The 21336-nt window shown below is 44.6% G+C and overlaps 1 protein-coding gene across 1 annotated transcript in view; it reads right to left on the bottom strand.

The window, feature by feature from the left end:
- Positions 1–21336, bottom strand: part of NUP107 (nucleoporin 107) — a 74074-nt gene that overhangs the window by 35143 nt on the left and 17595 nt on the right. Inside the window, exons 12-18 of the mRNA XM_073651765.1 lie at positions 20857–20970; positions 14221–14311; positions 13948–14024; positions 6697–6756; positions 6253–6398; positions 6123–6171; positions 5132–5201 (exon numbers count right to left, since the gene is read on the bottom strand). Coding sequence (XP_073507866.1) covers positions 5132–5201; positions 6123–6171; positions 6253–6398; positions 6697–6756; positions 13948–14024; positions 14221–14311; positions 20857–20970 — 607 coding nt within the window. The remainder of the gene's footprint in view (positions 1–5131; positions 5202–6122; positions 6172–6252; positions 6399–6696; positions 6757–13947; positions 14025–14220; positions 14312–20856; positions 20971–21336) is intronic.

The following is a 21336-nucleotide window of genomic DNA, read 5'->3' as shown; positions in this document are numbered from 1 at the left end:
GATATGATTCCACGATTGCTTTCTTGATCCAAGTAGCGATGGTAACTTTTGAGACCTTTTTCCCCCTGTTCTGACCAAATGGCTGAATAAAGAGGTTCTGATCTTTTCTCCAGGACTCTCTTTTATTTTTTGAGTCTTGACAGAAGGAAGGCAGAATTATCTCCTGAGACCTATGAAAGTCTGAGACTACCTTTGGTAAGAAAGATGGGTCCAATTGTAGAATAATCCTATCATCCAGGATTCTCTGAGAAGGCTTGGATTTCTCCTACTCTTCTAGCAGTGGTAATTGCTATTAGAAATGTTGTTTTCCAAGCTAATTTATCCAGCTCTATTGAGGCCAAAGGTTCAAATGGTGGTAGTGTTAGACCTTTAAGGACAATATTAAGATCCCAGGAGGGAACGTGGTTAATTATTCTGGGACGCAGACGAGTAGCTGCTGTCATGAACCTTTTTACCCATCGGTGTTCAGCAAGGCTCTGGTCGAAGTAGATACTCAGTGCCGCAATCTGAACTTTGAGGGTGCTGGGTCTAAGACCCTTCTCCAGCCCTTCTTGTAGAAAATCCAAGATCTGGGTCATGTCAGGATGCCGAAGATCTGGTACATTTGGTTTATACCATGCTAGGAAGGTCTTCCATATCTTGCTGTATATAGAGTTTGTGATTTGTTTCCTACTTTTTTGTAGGGTATGAATTACTCGGTCTGAGAGCCCTCTAGCCTTCAGGATTGTGAATTCAGAAGCCAGGCTGCTAGATGGAGGTTCTCTGGATCTGGATGGAGTATTGGACTCTGATGGAGAAGGTTTCTGATTGCTGGTAGAATGAGGGGTCCCTCTATGCTTAAATTGTTTAGTGCACAGAACCAACTTCTTTTGGGCCAAAGCGGGGCTATCAAGATTATCTTGACCTCCTCGGTCCTTACTTTCTGTAAGGTTCTGGGTAGCAATGGAATTGGGGGAAAGGCGTAAGCCAGATGGAAACGCCATGGGTGAGCGAATGCATCTATCCCCAGGCATGCGTTGTCTGGATCTAGGGAGAAGTATTTTTCTGCCTTGGTGTTCTGGCGTTTTGCAAAGAGGTCCACCTCCGGACGACCCCATCGTTTGGTCAGCATGTGGAAAATGTCTGAGTCCAGCTCCCATTCTCCCGGATGGATATTCCTTCTGCTCAGAAAGTCGGCTTGGGTGTTGTCTGAGCCTTTTATGTGCAACCCTGATAAGGAACGAAGATGTCCTTCTGCCCAGAAGAATATTCTTGCCGAGATACTCTTTAGATTCTCGCACCTTGTGCTCCCTTGATGAGATAGATGAGCTACGGTAGTCATGTTGTCAGAGTAGACTTTTACGTGTTTGCCCGTAATGATTGGAGCCGATATCTTGAGTGCTTCCTCCACTGCCTTTAATTCGCGGAAGTTGGAGGATTTCTTGCTGGTTTCTTTTGTCCAGACCCCCTGGAAGGGGGTTTGAGCAACAACGGCTCCCCATCCTGCTTTGCTGGCATCTACCGTGACTGTTACCAGAGGGAATTGAGACCATGGAACCCCTATTCTTAGGTTCCTTGGGTTGAGCCACCATGATAGGGATGTATTCACATAATGAGGGATCCTGATCTTCCCGTCTAGTGAGTTTGGGGATCCGTCCCACTGTACAAGAATGTGAGTCTGCAAAACTCTGGTGTGAGCCTGAGCCCAGGCTACAGATTGAATGCCGGCTGTCATGGAGCCGAGGGTCGACATGGCAGACCTTAGGGACACTCTGTTCAGGGTCTTTAGATTCGATATCTTGGACCTCAAGAGTATCTGTTTGTCCTTTGGTAGGAAGGAGGTTTGTCTGGCGGAATCTAGTAGAACCCCCAGGAACGTTTTTTTTGTGTGGCAGGGACCAGGTCTGACTTTTGATGATTTATCAACCACCCTAGGGTGGTCAGGATCTGGATTGTTCTTTGCAGATCTTCCTGGAGTCATTCTACCGAGGGACCTACTAGTAAGAAGTCGTCGAGGTAGGGAATGATGTAGATTTTCTCTTTCCTGATTGAAGCCACTACTTCTGACATAATTTTGGTGAATATTCTTGGTGCTGAAGATATCCCGAACGGCAATACGTTGAATTGGAAGTGTAACGTCTGATCCTCTTGAACCACTGCAAACCTTAGAAATTTCCGGTATGTTGGATGTATAGGGACGTGATAGTATGCGTCCTGTAAGTCTATGGTTGCCATCATATACCCCTGCCCTATTAAGGGAACTGCTGATTTGATGGACTCCATCTTGAATCTTCGGTAGACCATGTACTGGTTTAAGGGTTTTAGATTTATTATTATTCTGTATGTGCCGTTTGGTTTCTTTATCAAAAACAGGCGTGAATAGTGGCCTGTGTATCTTTCTGTTTTTGGAACTGGTGAAATAGCCCCCAAGGATAGTAGGTCTTTTAGGCCGGACATCAGAACGGTTTTTAATCTTGGAGAGGTTAGATGAGTTATCCTTACTCTTTTGGGAGGATATGAGGAGAATTCGATCTTTACCCCTTCTTGAATTACATTTAAGACCCATTGACTGGAGCAGATCTTTTGCCATTGGGGAAAGTATTTCATGATTCGTCCCCCCACCGCACTGGCGTCACCGCTTCTGTTGTCGTTGTCCTTTTGGGGAAAAAATATTCCTATCTTTACCCCCTTTGGGGTAGCTCCATCGACCGGATTTGCCCTTCCCCCTGTATTGGGGAGTCTGTTCCCGAGGGGGGCGAAAGGGGGTCTTCTTATAGTGTCTGAGTTCAGGCAAGGATTTATTTTTGTCAGCCGCCTTTTCCAGAAGGTCGTCAAGGGCCTGGCCAAACATATATTCTCCCTTGAAGGGAATAGAACAAAGTTTTATTTTAGAGGCCACATCACCGCTCCACGATTTCAGCCATAGTGCTCGCCTTGTGGAGTTTGACAGGGCTGCTGCCCTGGCGGTTACCCTCACGGATTCTGCTGAAGCATCCGCCAGGAAGTCGGTGGCTTTCTGCAGTAAAAGTAGGGAAGCTTGTATCTCCTCTCTGGATGTGCCCATAGCCAGGTGTTCTTCAAGCTGGTTGAGCCATCTTGACATGGACCGTGCAACGCATGTGGAGACTATATTTGTGTTCATAAGGACTGCTGATGTCTCCCAGGATTTCTTGAGAAGGCTGTCCATCTTACGGTCCAGAGGATCTTTTAGTTGGGAGGAATCTTCGAATGGCAATACTGTTTTTTAGCTACTCTTGCCACTTGAATGTCGACCTTAGGTATCTCGGTCCAACATTTTGCGGTTTCTTCATCTACGGGAAACCTATTTTTCATTTCCGCTGGTGTATTCAGCCGTCTTTCAGGGTTTCCCCATTCGTCCAGGATTAGATCCTGAATGTTTTTATGTATCGGGAACACCATCCTTTTCTTTGAACGGAGACCACCGAACATCTCTTCCTGGACTGATCTAGTGGGCTTCTCTTCTTCCACTTCCATCGTTCTTCTTACTGCTGAGAGGAGGTCTTCCATAAATTCCATTGAAAAATAATATTTTTTATTTTCCGGACCTTCCTCTGCTGAACTAAGTTCACCTTCCTCTGTAGGGTCTTCTGGAAGGAATGTCTCATCCTGGGAGTCCGAGTCTCCTCTTTCTTCCAGGGAAATTTTCCTCTTTTTTGCCTTTGGAGGCGAATCAGAAGTGGATCGGGAAAAGGAGGCCAATGAAGATTGAATCTCCTGCCGGACTATTCCTTTGATTTCGTCCATAAGGGACGGCTGCTCTTCCCTCATAATCTTTTCTGTGCATTTCTGGCATAAATATTTTTTGCTGGAAGAAGACAGTTTTTTTGAACATATCGCACACTTCCGGCTAGATTTATTTCCTGGTGCAGGATTCTTGTCCCCCTAAAAAAAGAGGGAGAAGGGTAATTAAATATTAATTCTAACCTGCACCTAGGAAAGGACCCCCAGTGCCAGACTTACTGGGACTGGAATCGCGCTGGGCTCAGCAGACATGGCAAAGATAGACTTTTGACATCCAATGTATCAAACAAATGGATTAGGTCCTACCTTAGCTGTCTTCAGTCCAGGGCTGTTACATAGGCGACTGGACTCAGTGCTCCTCCCCTTCCCTGGGGAGGGGGGTGGTGTAGCTCATCCCCCTGGGTCCAATTTGGTAAAGCAGGAACACCTGCGGGGTTATTCACCTCTTTTTTTTTTTTTTTTGTACAGACCGGAAGTGACGTCAGGGACCCATTTCCAGTGTCCCACGCAACTTTCCGGCCGCTTCCTGTTTTTTGCGTTCCAGGGTGGAACGCATACCGGAAGTGACGTCTCCCGGCGGTCCGTGTCACTTCCGGGATCCCACACGTGGCGCTCCGCTACGGAGACCGCCGGAGGCCGCTTAGAGGGGGGAGGGGAGCAGGGCTGGAGAGCTCGAGGAGGCCTCCAGCAAGACACCCACCGGACCTTACCCGCAGGTGCGGACACGGTGGGGACAGAAGTCCCGAGTCCAGAGGAGACGAGAGCAGCATCAGGGAAGGGGGAGAAAACTGCCCGGTCCCAGGTGCCCGACTTAAACAGGTATGTCAGGTGTCTGCCGCCGGCACAGAGCACCCTGGATGACCTCTTCATCCCAATAGGGACAGGAAAAAACACTGGAGGGAGGATGTGGGAGGGGCTATTTAACCTCTTTGTGTTTCCTGGGGTGACATCCTCCTTCTTTGGTGCTGTCGTGGGGTTATTGGAGAAAATTAACTGTGGTTTCAGTTACGGGGGCAGCACCAGTTCAGTCACTGCTCAGCTGCTGTAACCACGCCACCGGCCCTGATTAGGACTTGCTGTCAGTCAGGGCCGGGGGAGCGGTTACAACACAACTCAGAGCAGTGACCAAAACCGAATGCTGCCAGGGAGAATAAAGTTTATTTTCTCCACGCAGCATTTGGCTAAGTGCAGGCGCCGGGCATGTTAATAATGCTATTAGCCTGCAGATTAACCCCAAATCTGCAGGTTAATAGCGTTTTTTTTTCTGGTGACAGGTTTCCTTTAAATAGGTACACGTAATAAACTTGTATTTAATTTTACTGTGGAGTAATATATAGCATACAGTTATATTAAAATTCCACACAAATAAAGAAATATTTATGGCACTTACCATCCACATCTCCCAGAATTACATACTTCTGAATGATATGGTAATGCTCTTTATTTTCTTCTAACACCCTCTGGAAAGAAAACAAAACAGTTTGATCTTCTTGCTTTACACCATAAATGAGGACTGCATCATGTATTTTAAGTCAGCTTTGTGGTGCATAAAAAAAAAAATTACATTTTTTGCACAACGAGCAATTGTACGCAAAGTTTGTGGCTTGGCTCTTTTTGCATCAGCCTCCCTAGTTTTTTAGAAAGTTGGCGCAGTCAAGTGCAGCCCAACAGATTAGTTATAATTTAAGCCTGAAAGTGGAGTAGATTTCTGATTATGGAGTATGGTAGCCTTGATAAAGGTATAAATGAATTTCCCCTGTAACTGGCGCTAATATACCAGTTACAGGGGAAATCAGCAAGAAAAATAACATATTAATATGTTTAAATGCACCTCAAAGGGTCTTTTAGGACTGTATTGTTGGGACAGTATGTAAAAGAAGATCAGAAAAAAATATAAAAATGGGGAATTCAAATTGCAGTTTATAGTCCTGTCCCTGTAAAGTAAAAAAAATCTATGGAAAGGGGAGCATAATTTAAGATGCTTTTGAGCGATCCTTTGTGGCCGGAAAAAAACATTTTAAACATGAAAAAAAAAAACACATGTATTTTCTAATTTTCTTTCCATCCCCCCCCCCCCTCCCTCCCTCCCCCCGATAGCCACAAAAAAATAACATACTCTCACACACAAGAATCAAGTCCCCATAGAAGAAACAGGCTAAAATTATTGGAAAATCCAATAGAAAAATATTTTTTTTAGAGCTGTTAAATGTGTAATAAAACACCAAAAATGTGTCTGGTCAGGAAATGGGGAAAATGGACTATTAAGGGTGGAGTCCATTGACACAGCTGACAGCCGAACAACCATATGGCTAGAAGTAGTGCATGCGCATGGCCAACTTAATGTACCATAAGAAATACCCCAATTAAACTAAATGGCTTACCTTTTTATCAGTAGCTTGTAGTTCCTCAAAAACCCTCTCTAATGTCCAGCTACAAAACAAAGTCATGTCAGCATGAGAAGCATAGGCACACTGTATAGCTTGGAGGTGTTGGCAATAGAACGCCCCTTACTTTGCTTCCAAGTACTCTCTGGGCAATTCATCTTCTTCTGTGGAGGAGATAAAAGATGCTCGAATCTCTTGCTCAACTAGACTGTCCACCATTACTCGGAAATGTGCCCAAACGGTGTCTTCCCAGGTTTCACAAACCGGAAGGAGCTGCATATCAAAGTAAAATCATCTTGTAGAAATTCAATAGTGTTTAGGTACAGATTGGATATTACACATAATTGGAAATGAAAATTGATTATGCAATTACAAATGTTGTATAACTACAGCTAATGGTATGTTTCTATTCCAGTAATATTACAATAGTAGCAAAATTACATTTTAAAAGAAATGTTTAATATACTACTGGGAAACAACCTAACAGCACTGTATATAAATGATTGTATCATCATTAGCAGTATAACATAACAGCATGTATGTATGCTTGTATCCACAGTAAAAATCATACCTGCTTTAGGTTTCCACTTAGTGTGGCATAAATCGCTCTTTCATATCTACTGAACTGCTCCTGAAACACAAAAAAGATAAAAACCTTTCCGTCAGCATATACAGAAAATAATACAGATTAATAAAGCAAGGCTTTGTGGCTGCACTTCATGGCAATTTGTGTCACTGATCATGCTCCTGAATAGTTATAAAAGTGTAACACACTGTGCCATTCGGTCTTTGAGAAGGCTGGGGACTGATGGACTCTCCGTTTTGTTCCGATTTATCCATCAATATAGTGCTATCAACTGAAGACAATCAGTGTAATGAAATTCTTAGTTTACATGAATGCACTACTGCAGAAAAGATGCAGAGACTGAATAATCCAAGAAGGATTTAAAAGTAACTGCAGTTACATTCCTGCCTGATCTCACATTGGATGTCTAGAGATGCAGGGCAACCTTGTGATTAGGGATGAGTGGACCGGTGGAAGCTCAGGTTCTGGTACCCGACCGAAATTTATGTCCAAAGTTCGGTACGGGTACCAGAACTTTACCCTTTACTCTCCTCCTGAACTTTCCCCAGAACATTAAAACGGACTTTCAGGAGAAGTCTGTGTTCAGCGCTCAGCACCGGTATGAACCTTGAACTTTAAAGTTCGGGTTCGCTCATTTCTACTTGTGATGTCTGAAGAATCTCATCCATAGGTCATATTAATGTACAGTCTAGAATGCACCCTGCATCTCTCCATGTACAGTATCAAATCAATTAGAAAATGGAATCATTTTTTTTTTTTTTTTTTTTTTTTTACACAGGCCATAGACATTTAATTCACAAACTATTAAACACAATAGTGTTTTTTAAAAAAAGGGGGGATGGCTAAAGTGGACAGACTCAAATCAAAACCAGTTGGATGATCAACAGATTCATACCATGGATTCAACTTCACAAATCCCTGATGTTCATTTGTTCTGGTCTTGTCCACTGCAAATAAATTTTAGCTTGACAAGGCAGCCATTGAAATACACTAAATTACTTACCAGTAATGTGATTTTCCTGAGCCCATGACAGCACCACAATGAGAGAGGGGATCCGCCCTTCCAGGACAGGAAACCTAGAGAATAAAAGGGCGGCGCCTCTCCACCACCTCAGTTGTTTACAGAGCATGAGAGGACACTACTTAATAGTTATATATCCCATGATTTTTCCTTCTACACACCACGTGAATCAAACACCACGAAGGACATGAAGTGATCAACTTCTACCAGTGACGGGAAGGAATATAAGGGTGCTGTCATGGGCTCAGGAAAAACACATTACCGGTAAGTAATTTAGTGTTTTCCTATCACCCATGACAGCACCACGAGAGATTTACAGAGAAAACTTTAAAGTTAGGGTGGGACCACAGCCTGTAGAACAGTTTTCCTAAAGGAAAGGACAGCAGAAGATCCCAGATCAAGCCTATAGTGTCTATAGAAAGTGCAAGGTGAAGAATGAATCGCAACCTTACAAAATGCTTGATGGGGACATCCGCTTTCTTATTGTTCTGCCATGGATTCCCCGGATTAGTACAGAAAGTAGGGTGCACAATTTCCTGACATCTATGGAAATTGGAAGCCATCTTCGGAAGATAGGGTAGCTCCGAAACCGGCCCATCTTCTAGGATCTGTATAAAAAAAGGATTAACCGACAAAGCTTGAATGTCACTAACTTACCATGCTCAAGTCAGGGCCAGTCTTTAATGTGAGGACCCTGAATCAATGGGTTCAAGCGAAGGCTTGTTAGAGACGTAAGCACTGGATTCCCAGGGTGCAATCTTTGGACTGGAAATGGGCCTAGATCCAAAGCTCACTTTCACATTCCTTGCTTATTCAATGCAGGTCGGACACTGTTCCAGTAGTCGGCTAAAAAGGTCCACTTGCAATTCTCTTCCTCTATATATGAGGTGCTGTTAAAGAAAAAAGGTGAGACTTCGCCATCTGAACTGATTAGACATAAGTGTCATTAGGGATCCTGGCCGAGTTCCTCCATAATGGTTCACGTAAGCTAAAGCTACTCTGTTGTATGACAAGACCTTTATATGGTGACCATGTATAGCTGAATGGAGCTTTCTTATATACTGCCTAAAGCTTCTTTAGGTTAGAGGAACTAGATCTTTAGAGGCAGCCCACGGGTGTGTACCTGTGACCATGCTACTACTGGAATGTAGGAGAGTAGAGTTATTAACAGCAATATTGCCTTGTTCAGAGTTGTGCCCAGACTGCTTATTAATTTTGACATATAGCAGGACTCCTTATTCTACCTTGGGAGACCACAACTCTTACTCACTGCCCAGTGAGTTCTGCAGCGCTCGATGGATCTGCCCATAATCCCGAAATAGTTGAGGTAAACTATTGTCAATGCCTCTTCCTTCGATATGAGAGTTGTCCTAACTACTATTTTTCTCCATAAAGCCTTAAGGCTCATTAACATCTGAAGGGAATGACACAAACTGAAAGCCTAAATCCTCATTTTATGCCAAGAACTATTCTCAGGAAATTTGATGTTTCATGTGAATTGGAACCTGATTGTATACCTCCTTAAACACCTATACTGCTATATAGCAATCTGGAACTGCAGATTTACTAGCAGATCTTATATAGTCCATTTCCAATGATCTAACTATAAGGAATCTTTACAGCCCCTTCGGGCTGAAGCAAACCCAGGTCGGCCTGGGTTAAATAATAGTTTTACAGGTCTTAATTAGGGCACCTGGAGAGCTAAGCACCAGAGCAGGCTAGGCATTCACCTTAGTCAGACTGCTGGAAAGCAGAGCAGACGGTATGTGTCTTGGAGCTAATCAGAGACACAGGCCAGACTCCACCTGAGCTGAGTCTGCAAGTATCAGTGGTTGCCCTGGATAAATATTGTTTTGTTTGATCAAGCTGGGTTAGCCAGCTGTATATGAGTAGTCAACAAACAATGGCCCACCTTATATTTGCTAAACAGACCATGGTACCTGGTCGCAAGTGCCAGACCATGGACCGGTTGTTGCCTACTCAAATAATAAACATGTTGAAAAAGGAGAAAACATGAGTATAAAAGGCATAAAAAAACATTATTTTATTCAATAAAGGTTCCATAATAAAGTATACAAAAGATCACATCACAAGATGGGGGATATAAAGTGCAAGGTGCCAGGCATAATAGGGACACACGGGTAATGGGCCAAGGTATGAGTAAATGTATAGCTCCGTATGAATATTACTGGTGAGTGTGGGAACATGTATCGTGGGAATCACCAATTCATAATAGGCTGCTTAATGCTAGTGGAGCCCTAATGGGCCAAGGTATATAGGTAATCCCATCTCACATGCCACAAATCCCCATAACCTGATTACATCACAGGCAACACTCACCCAGAGATTCAAGATATGATGCCCTCAGTCCACTGTGGTGATGATAACGCGCGTTTCGCCTATCTTTCTCAAGAGGCGCATGTCATTAAGCGCCAGAAGGACCTGCTATATATACGCCCATGGATGGTCATGTGAACATAGAATAAGGGATGACCTATTGGAGGCAAGCGGCGTGTGCGCCCGGAACCCCGCCCCCAGGCTGTCATGCCCCAGGCGCGCGCCCCCAGGAGCATGCCAGGAACATTGAGACGGCCGGGCCCAGGCGAGCGGAGGACTGCGGCGCATGCGCACACCCCCAAGGTGGGCGGCATTGGCAGCAGCCACCGCACATCCCAGCACCACAAGGGGAGGAGACGGATCTTGTTCTCTTACTTTTCATAATTAATGCTACTCTTCCAACAAGCTCTATAGTATCTGACCTCAGTCTTGAGATTGAATTGGGGATACGACCTGACTGCGTTGGAGGATGATCTGGAGATGCCTCCTCTCTGACACGCCTGACTATTACTGGATACTGCTGACCTCAGCGTTATGGATTCATCTTTACTGTGTTCTTGTGTCGAATTTGTGCATGTCTTTAATTTTTTGTGGGGGCCTCTTATTGTTTTCACCACTCATTGGATATGGTGCTGATGCGCGTGTGCTCGTGTTCCAGTGCACGTGCACACGCCCATCAGCATCAGGCACTTTTTATTTATAAGTGCCCTTATATACCATTGTGGGGGCGGCCCTGCCCCCCCTTTTGTGCGATCCCTCTCCTCCCCTTGTGGTGCTGGGATGTGCGGTGGCTGCTGCCAATGCCGCCCACCTTGGGGTTGTGCGCATGCGCTGCGGTCCTCCGCTCCCCTGTGCCCGGACGTCTCAATGTCCCTGGCGCGCTCTTGGGGGCGCGTCATATGACACGCTCGCGGGCGCGCGCCTGGGGCATGACGGCCTGGGCTCCGGGCGCACGCGCCGCTTGCCTCCAATAGGTTGTCCCTTATTCTATGGTCACATGACCATCCATGGGCGTATATATAGCAGGTCCTTCTGGCGCTTAATGACATGCGCCTCTTTAGAAAGATAGGGGGAACGCGGGTTGGGGCGCGTTGTTTTCATCACCACGATTGCATAATGGTCACAGTGGTCTGAGGGCCTCATATCTTGAATCTCCGGGTGAGTGTTGCCTGTGATGTAATCAGGTTAGAGGGATTTGTGGCATGTGAGATGGGATTACCTATATACCTTGGCCCATTAGGGCTCCACTAGCATTAAGCAGCCTATTATGAATTGGTGATTCCCACGATACATGTTCCCACACCCACCAGTAATATTCATACGGAGCTATACATTTACTCATATCTTGGCCCATTACCCGTGTGTCCCTATTATGCCTGACACCTTGCACTTTATATCCCCCATCTTGTGATGTGATCTTTTGTATACTTTGTTATGTAACCTTTATTGAATAAAATAATGTTTTTTATGCCTCAACCTGTCCTATTTAGTCAGCGCTTGGACAAGACCAGAAATATTAATGTTTATGACTTCTGTACAAGCAGAAAGAAGCAATAAAACTGCGCTTCATTGGACCAAACCCACAATGGCTGTATGAGCACTACATGATGCCTCCTACCTTTAAGAGTGAAACTCTACAAGGTTTATTATTAACCAGCAAAACTAAGGAAGCGCTCTTATTGTCACCTGCCTCCAACCGGCATTCCACCAAGCCAGCTGAGCACCAGTCAGGAATACTGCCATCCTCTGTCTCAAAATAGAGGCTAGGATATTTTTCCCCCTGAATTCGGTAAGCTTGCCATGCACAGTTTACAGTCGCTGAACTTGGTTTTGTCAGACATAAACTTAGTTGTGCAACCAGTACCTTTACAAAGAGGGACTATGAGGCACTGCGGGGGTTACAAGGCACAGACACCCTATAAAGCACTACAAGGCACAGAGCCACCCTGACCGAGAGACACTGAGGCCCCATGAGGTACTAACAGGCACTGTGAAGCGCTATGAGGCACTATGAGGTACTAACAGGCGCTATACGGCACTATGAATGCAGCATAAGGCACCATGATATGTTATGCCATGAGGCGCTATGAAGAGCCACGAGGCGCTATGCTATGCTGTGCCACGAGGCGCTATGCTATGCTGTGCCACGAGGCGCTATGCTATGCTGTGCCACGAGGCGCTATGCTATGCTGTGCCACGAGGCGCTATGCTGTGCTATGAGGAACTATGGTGTGCTATGAAGCGCTATGCTATGACGCACTATGATGAGCCATGAGGCACTATGATGTGCTATAAAGCGCTATGCTATGAAGCACTATGATGTGCCATGAGGCACTATGATGTGCCATGAGGCACTATGATGTGCTATAAAGCACTATGATGTGCTCTTTGTGAAGCGCAAAGAGGCTTCATGAGGCACTGCGCTCAGATATTTAAAAGAGTAATCCATTTGAATGAAGGATAAACCGTTCCTTTGGGTGGTAAATCTCAATTGTCAGACAAGCCCCACCCGAAGGAGCCAACTGATGAGACGCAGCTGGACAGCAGACTTTCACAGAGACCATGTGCTCTATTAACACCATGTGCCGTCCCTATGGATGGAGTAAACAGACTGGAGGACAACAGTAAAAACCTCTGAGTGTTCATTTAACATTTACTGAGCAAATTGAGGCTCATTTTTGTGGTAAATTCTGAAGCCCAATCATGAGGCTCTGTGCGGTCCACACATGTGGCTAACTTTAGCCTAGAGGTCTAAGGTCCAGCTTCCGTTCTGAAGCCAAATTTAAAGCATGAGGCCTTTGGCCCAGATGGGGTCTTTACAGAGTGCACACACACACACATTTTTGAGTTTTGCGCAAACATCCTTCAGCCTTTCCTAGTAACCATAACAAGGAAAGGGCCCCATAAACAAGGTAAACATTCACAAAGATCACTCACCACCAGCTGTACGGATTCGGAGGCTGGATCAAATCACAGGCCTGTTCCTCTCCATCCAGCTGTGCCTGAGCAATACTGGGGTGGCCAACCCCAGGCAGGGGCGCCTCCAATAGTGTGCCGATCAAAGCTGGAGCAGCTGACCCCAGGCATGGGCGCAGTTCCACAGGTGCTTCCGTTGATGTGCAGAGCTGGAGCAGCCGACCCAAGACAGAGGCGCAGTTCCACAGCTGCTCTCTCACTGACGTGCAGAAGCTGGAGCTGCCGACCCCAGGCAAGGGCGCCGCTCAGTCATATCCGGATCTTCAATAGGTAAGCCTGTGTCAGGTTATCCCACCAAGGACCCTCCGATACACTCGTCATCAGGGCCGCAGGCTGGTACAAAACAGTAGCCAGAAACATGTTAGAAGACATGGGTCTCCGCTACTTTTTTTTTTCACCGGCGTGCGTCTTAGGGCACGATTACCTGGATAGCGGCCTGCGCCAACAGGGTGCGCGGCTGCCAGGCCACCATAAGGTAATTGTGCAGCTGCTGCTCGCGCCTGTCCGAAAGAAGAGGCCCCCTTGGACCCACCATGGCGCTTCCAGGTCCCTGGCGCCGGCCGCAGCAGATACTGTGCCCTGTTGGAAACCGGCCGGCCCAGGTCTGGGAATAATCTTCTATTCTCTCTTCTGCTGCCGTTTTAACAAAATTCCCCCTCAAGGACAGGAAACCAACTGAGGTGGTGGAGAGGTGCCACCCTTTTATTCTGTAGGTTTCCTGTCCTGGAAGGGCGGATCCCCTCTCTCGTTGTGGTGCAGTCATGGGTGATAGGAAAAATGGATTAAATGGGCCAAATCCAGCAAAGTAACAGCTTTTGTTTGCGTGTTCTAGATCACAAATAAGAAATTTAAAGTAGAGTCTCCTGCTCAACACTGATAAATGATATATTGCAACTACTTACATCATCGGCCATCCGCCAACAACAAGCTTTCCATACACAGCGATATGGATTGCCTTCCACTTGCTGCAATTCTCCACCTACATGAAATGCACAAAAATAAAGCAATAGTCTTTCAGTCCTTTCCAATCTTCCTGCTCACCCACGCCATCTTCCAGACTGATCATGCAGCCCAATACAATATTAGAAAGCGTAGATCGTTTGTACTGGTGGCATGGAAACAAATACCCAGAAAATGTAAATTTCACAACTGTAATGGTACACAGTGAACACTACCTTTAGTTATGTTGGGGTCGTGATAAAGTTTCCACCCCTCCAATGTTGCTGCTCTCCAGGCTTGACCACATCTTTTACACAAGCGCTGTGCCTGAAGAAAGGAGAAAGATAATATTGATTGGTTAAAAGCAGCCATCCTAAGCAAGCTCAATTCAGCCATATAGGAAACCAATTAAAGGGGATCGTCTAGCTGTAAATTTTTTTTAAATAACTAAGGCATACTCCGAATCCAGCGAAGATGCTCTGGAGTTCAGCACTGGCTTCGGAAGTGGTGTCTGCTGCTTTCGGAAGTCACAGCACTCATAAATGGCAGCAGGGGTGCTGTGACTTCTGGACGGGGCGACACGGCCTTCAGAGCAAGTAAAAACCTACGGGGCGGCCTGCGCTGGAACAGAATATCTCAGTTTATTTTTTTAATCAATCCATACCTAAAAAAAAATATTATTTAACGGTCAGACAAACCCTTTAAGCAAACTCCAGATTGGTATAGCTCTATGCGCACTTTGTTATCTAGTCTTCCAGTACTGACAGAGATAGGTGGAGGCAGAATTTTTCAAACCAGTTCCTTCAGGTTGTGTAATTACACAACACAAGTGTAAAGGCCCCGTCACACATAACGAGATCGCTAGCGAGATCGTTGATGCGTCACGGTTTTCGTGACGCAATAGCGATCTTGCTAGCGATCTCGTTATGTCTGAAAGGTAGCAACGATCAGGCCCCTGCTGTGAGATCGCTGATCGTTACAAAGCTTCCTGGACCATTCCTGGGTCGTTGTGCTCCCGCTGGGCAGTGTGCATCGCTGTATTTGACACCTTATCAACAACCTCATTAGCAATTCAGAACTGAGACACGTAGGCATGCATAAATTGGACTTTTCCGCGCCCCTCGTCCCCGATTGGTGGTCGCTACTGCGTCCTTGTTTTTCGGATCCCACCAGCGTTCTCCGGCTGTGACTCCACTTTGAAGAAATCAGACATCTTTAGTGAGGTAGGTATTGTTTGGGGTCTCAAATGAGTTTCCATTTTTAATTCATTTATAGAACATCTACTAATTATCTGCTATCATTGCTCTTCAGGGAGGGAGGGCTTGGCTTCAATCTGTATATATATATGCTTTTGCATGGGCAGATATTTTAGGGGTCTCGTGCACACACACCCACACAGCACGTTTTCTGACATGCTGTCCTGGCCAACCACTTCAGAGTTTTTCACACGCCAATTAACATGAAGCTTAAATCAATAGACTCTGTTGTTTTGGCCTGTTGCACGCTTCACAACTTTCTTCGTCGACGTGATGCAATTACGTACTGTCCGCCTGGCTTCGTGGACTCTGTGGACCTAGCCAATGGGGAAGTGGAGCTGGGTGAATGGCGTGCAAACGATCCTGCAATTGCAGGCCTTCAACCAGTGGGACATGGCAGAAACACCCATGATGCGAAGACCTGCCGCGACAACTACTGCCAGTATTTTAACGGTCCTGGTGCTGTTCCTTGGCAGCATCAGAACCTATAGTGGGCAACTACTCATGTTTCTACACTACTGACATTTCTGTACTGATGTGTCTAATAAACTGTGTGTTCTACTATGCAAAAGCTTTGTTTCTCATTCTTTCAGTAGTAGCAGTAGTCACCGCAGTAAGCAGTCCATATATATATATATATATATATATATATATATATATATATATATATATACATATACATATACATATATATACATACATATACACACACATACACATGCGTATACACATACATACACGCATATAAGTTCGTGTACTAGTATGTAAACAGATTCATCCATGTACATACGTATACAGATAACTATATATACACATACATACTCTCAAACATACAGATATGCATACACATAAATGGCCATTTACATCTCTATATATATTCATATAAATATATGGACATCCATATATCTGTACAAGAACAATGCACACACCAGTGTCCCCGTCTGACCAGAGACGCAGTAGCGATGTTAAACCAAGGCCGCCCAATCAGAACGCAGTAGCGTCCACCAATCGGAGATGAGGTGGCGCGGAAAAGTGATTTTATGCACGCCTTTGTGACACAGTACAGTCCCTATCAAGGTGTGGATCGTTGAAATAGCTGCTGTGTGAAAGCGTCCCAACGACCGCCGAGATCGTTAGTTAGATCGCTGGGAGTCCGAAATAGTTGGAAAGTTCTGCATGTTTGACAGCTCCCCAGCGATCACGAAACGACTCTCCAGCGATCCCAAAACCGTGACGCACTAACGATCTCGCTAGCGATGTCGTTATGTGCGACGGGGCCTTTATGTAGACTATAACTACATATCTTCACCAGAGAAAGAATGTTTTCCTTTATTCATTGAGCAAATGAAAGAAGTACATTCCTGGACAGCATTCATTAGATGGGCTGATCAACTTTGCGAACCATTTATTTTTCTTTTACACTTAAATGCATGCATTAAGGGTTTAAAAATCATTTTGCGCAGTTGGGTTTCATAAAGAGCTCATAAAAGCCAAACACTGCTACATTATTTTTTTATTTCCATGCACATTCAACTTTGATATGGTCTGTGGTCATAAATCAACTGAGTGGAGCTTTCACCAAATTTTACATGTAAAATTTACACCACGTAATAATGGCTGCAGAGGAGAAATAAAACGGTATTTAATTTTGCCTCTGTTGCGGAGATACTAGCAATCAAAGTAATTGGCACCTAATGAGTTAACATTAGTTACGCCAAGTGGGTGTTTCACTGGGTGTGTGTACTTCTTGAATGAATAGCTATCTGATAACGCAACAAAGAAATAAAAAAATATATATTGCTCTCTGCAGCCCCTATTACATCCTGTGTCCATGTTTGTGGGATCACGAAGGATATGTGCACAAGATCCGTACAGGCAGTGCTTTGGATACAGCTTCACTGAATCATGCGGATTCACCGCAATTCAATACATTGTACTGATCAGATTTCTTTTGCAGAGACTACGACTCCACAAGAGAAATTGACACGCTGCGGTCTGGAAACTCGCGCCGCACGTCTGTGTCCGCTGGTGATCCGCAGGTGCACAGAGACGTATAGTGGACATGGGATGTCCACGGGTGATCCGCAGGTGCACAGAGACGTATAGTGGACATGGGATGTCCGCGGGTGATCCGCAGGTGCACAGAGACTCAGTGGACATGGGATGTCTGCAGGTGATCCGCAGGTGCACAGAGACGCATAGTGGACATGGGATGTCCGCGGGTGATCCGCCTTTGTTGCAGAGATTTCTAAGACAGCTAAGGCTTTTCCATACACATGAATGCGGTTTTCAGAAATTCACGCACATTCAGCTAATACAGCCACAATATGACACATTTTTTTCAAACTGAAAATCCCATAAAGTACAAAATAACTGGCTGCAGCAGGATCCTACCCCCAATGCTGTCCCAAACAGGAGATGATGGACTTAAGGGGAACCTGTCACCAGTTTTGTCATAACAACTAAAACTATGACCTTATTCAGCGCCTGTTCTGCACTCCATAAATGCTTATATAACCCCCTGCATAGCCCCAAAAAAAATTTTTAAGTTCTCCCGCGCTGTATGGAAATCAGGTTAGTCCGGTCTGATGGAAAGGCCCGAAAGCACGCCTATCGGACCGGACTAACCCGATTTCCATACAGCGCGGGAGAACTTAAAAAGGCTTTTTTTGGGGCTATGCAGGGGGTTATATAAGCATTTATGGAATGCAGAACAGGCGCTGAATAAGGTCATAGTTATAGTTGTTATATGACAAAACTGGTGACGGGTTTCCTTTAACCCCTTCACGACCTTGGGTTTTTAAGCTTTTGCATTTTCACTATTTGCTCCCCTTCTTTCCAGAGCCATAACTTCTTTATTTTTACATCAATATGACCGTGTGAGGGTTTATTTTTTGTGGGACGAGTTGTACTTTTGAACGACACCATAGGTTTTACCATATCATGCATTCGAAAAAGGGAAAAAAATTTCAAGTGCGGTGAAATTGCAAAAAAAGTGCAATTCCACAAATCCCCCCCCCCCCCATATTTACTAAATGCTAAACTGACCTGCCATTATGATTCTCCTGGTCACTACGTTCTTTTTTATTTAAGTGGTGTTTTTTGTTATCTGCGGCCGGGTGAGAGCTTACTTTTTGCGCCGAGCTGATGTTTTTATTGATACCATTTTGGGGTAGATCTGATGTTTTGATCGCCTGTTACTGCATTTTATTGCAATGTTGAGGCGACCGAAAAAACGTAATTCTGGCGTTTTGATTTTTTTTTTCGTTACGCCGTTTACCGATCGGATTTATTCTTATATTGATAGATCATGCGATTCTGAGCGCGTCGATACCGATTATGTGTATATTTGATTTTTTTTTTATTATTTTATTTTGAATGGGGCGAAAGGGGGATGATTTAAACTTTTATATTTTTAATTAGTTTAAATATTTTTAAAGCGCACCTGTCAGCAGGATTGTGCTCAGTAAACTACATACACTGTCAGGTGGGTGCCGTTACACTGATTAATATGATACCTTGGTTGATGAAAACCGTCCTGTGGTTCTTGTGCAATCTTTACTTTCAGTTTGGAGATGATATGCTCGTGCTTCGAGGCGGGACTGTGGGGTGCGCTCTATCTGGTGCTCTGCTTACATGTTCATCTGTATGCTCTTATGACAGCTCACTGATCCTTCACTGACCTGCCTCCTGTTTTACCTAGCCCTGCACTACTAGATGCATTATGTAAAATAGGAGGCAGGTCAGTGAAGGATCAGTGAGCTGTCATAAGAGCATACAGATGAAAATGTAAGCAGAGCACCAGATCGAGGCGGGACTGTGGGGTGCGCTCTAAGCACGAGCATATCATTATCTCCAAACTGAAAGTAAAGATTACACAAGAATCACAGGACGGATTTCATCAACAAAGGTATCATTTTAATCAGTGTAATGTCGCCCACCTGACAATGCCTGTAATTTACTGAGCACAATCCTGCTGACAGGTGCGCTTTAAAAACACTTTTTCACTTTACACATACTTCAATAGTCTCCATAAGAAACTTGAAATTGCGATCATTCGATCACCTGTGCTACACACAGCAGGACTTTCATCTCTTTTCATACACCCTAAAATCTTGTTTGCTTTTGCAGCTGCAGCTTGACATTGAGTACTGCTGCTCAGCTTACTTGTAACCAGAATAGCAATACCCAAGTCCTTCTGTTCTGTAAACCTTAGTATATTTCCATTCAATTTATAGGCAGCAACCTGATTACACGTTTACCACAAAATCAACAAGGTTTACCAAACTGACTAATAATGATGGTAAGATTCTGCGTGTAAACAGCAGATTCACCTGTAGAACTGCACCAATATTTACCGCTTTCCGACGTGGTCAGTAATAGGCCGGTTCAGCGGGGGGCTTCTGCGCTGAGTCCGCACTGAACTGGGCACGTCAGCTGATATGTGCCCGCAACAGCCGCGGGTGGAATCGCGATCCATCCACGGCTGTTAACCAGTTAACTGACAACGGCATTTAACAGCGCCGCGCCGGAAGCGCGTCACTTACCCCGCCCATCGGTGACCCCGTCATGTGATCGCAGGTCACTCATGGGTGGGGCATGGCAACCCGGGGTCTGCAGCAGACCCCTGTGGTTGTCATGTAAAGATTGCTATGAGCGCCACCGAGTGGTCGGCGCTCATAGCACGAGCATTTCTGCTGCATCATCGCCTGTATGTAGCATAGGCGATCGGACTGCTGCTGCTTCTAGTCGCCTATTGGAGACTATTGAAGCATTGAAGCATGCAGAAAATGTAAAAAAAAAATATAAAAAAAGTTTAAATCACCCCCCTTTTGCCCCATTCAAAATAAAATAATAAAAAAAAACAACCCACATACACATATTTGGTATCGCCGCATTCAGAATCGACCGATTTATCTACATAGAAAAAGAATTAATCCGGTCGGTAAACGGCGTAGCGATAACAAAAATCCAAACGCCAGAATTAAGTTTTTTTGGTCGCTGCAACATTGCAGTAAAATGCAATAACGGGTGATCAAAACATCAGATTTATCCCAAAATGGTATCAATAAAAACATCAGCTTGGCGAGCAAAAAATAAGCCCTCACCTGGCCCCAGATCACGAAAAATGGCGCCATTTTTTAAAGCAAACTTTGGATTTTTTTTCACCACTTAAATAAAAAAGGACCTATACATATTTAGTGTCTACGAACTCGTAATGACCTGGATAATAAGAATGACAGGTCAGTTTTAGAATTCAGTGAACGTGTTAAAAAACAAAACAACTGTGGAATTGCATTTTTTTTGCAATTTCACCACACTTGGAATTTTTTTTCCCGTTTTCCAGTACACGATATGGTAAAACCAGTGATGGAGTTTAAACGTACAACTCGTCCTGCAAAAAAATAAGCCCTCACATGGCCATATTGAATGAAAAATTAAAAAGTTCTGGCTCTAGTAAGAGAGGAAAGCAAAAAACGAAAAGGCAAAAACGGAAACTGCTCCGGTCATGAAGGGGTTAATCTGAAAGCCAAGCTGACTTGTGAGAAACATGTTGCTCTACCCCAAGTCTAACATTATGGGATTAGTTTATGCAACTCAATTTTACAGATTTACCTCATCAGTCATGCCAGCTCTGATCAAGGTGAATAGATACTTCAGAAGCCTGATGTCATCCTCACGATCAAGATCATCCAAGGGAAGTTTTTGCCTTATGGGAGCGTCAGGATCCTATGGCAAGTTTAAAGGAAACCATAGAGTATATGAAAAAGAGTTTCAAAATTGTACAAGTTTCAAGAGTTTTTCATCTACAAAGTTTGTAATTTTCAAGACACTTGTTTGCTGTGCTTGAATGGGAACAGATGGCTGTTAGCTCTCTGCTGAGAAGTGAATACAATGGCTCACAGGTTACCTAGACTGGATGCAAAATAGTCTGTACTGCAAAATGAAACATGCGAAGAGCTACATCTAACACTGCAGTGCATTGCCTAGACTGGATACAATATCCACTTTTCAGTTGAGAGCAGTACCACTTATGTGCAAGTTTCCAGTCCCTGAGTGTGAGAAAAAAAGTTACTTGTTCACAGCAAAATATCA

The sequence above is a fragment of the Phyllobates terribilis genome, unplaced genomic scaffold, assembly GCF_046119375.1.
Source record: "Phyllobates terribilis strain yellow unplaced genomic scaffold, ASM4611937v1 Scaffold_11__3_contigs__length_659146591, whole genome shotgun sequence".
In the NCBI taxonomy this organism is placed as follows: Eukaryota; Metazoa; Chordata; class Amphibia; order Anura; family Dendrobatidae; genus Phyllobates; species Phyllobates terribilis.
Note: the sequence above shows the minus strand (reverse complement) of the source record. Positions and strands in the feature narration are given on the sequence as shown.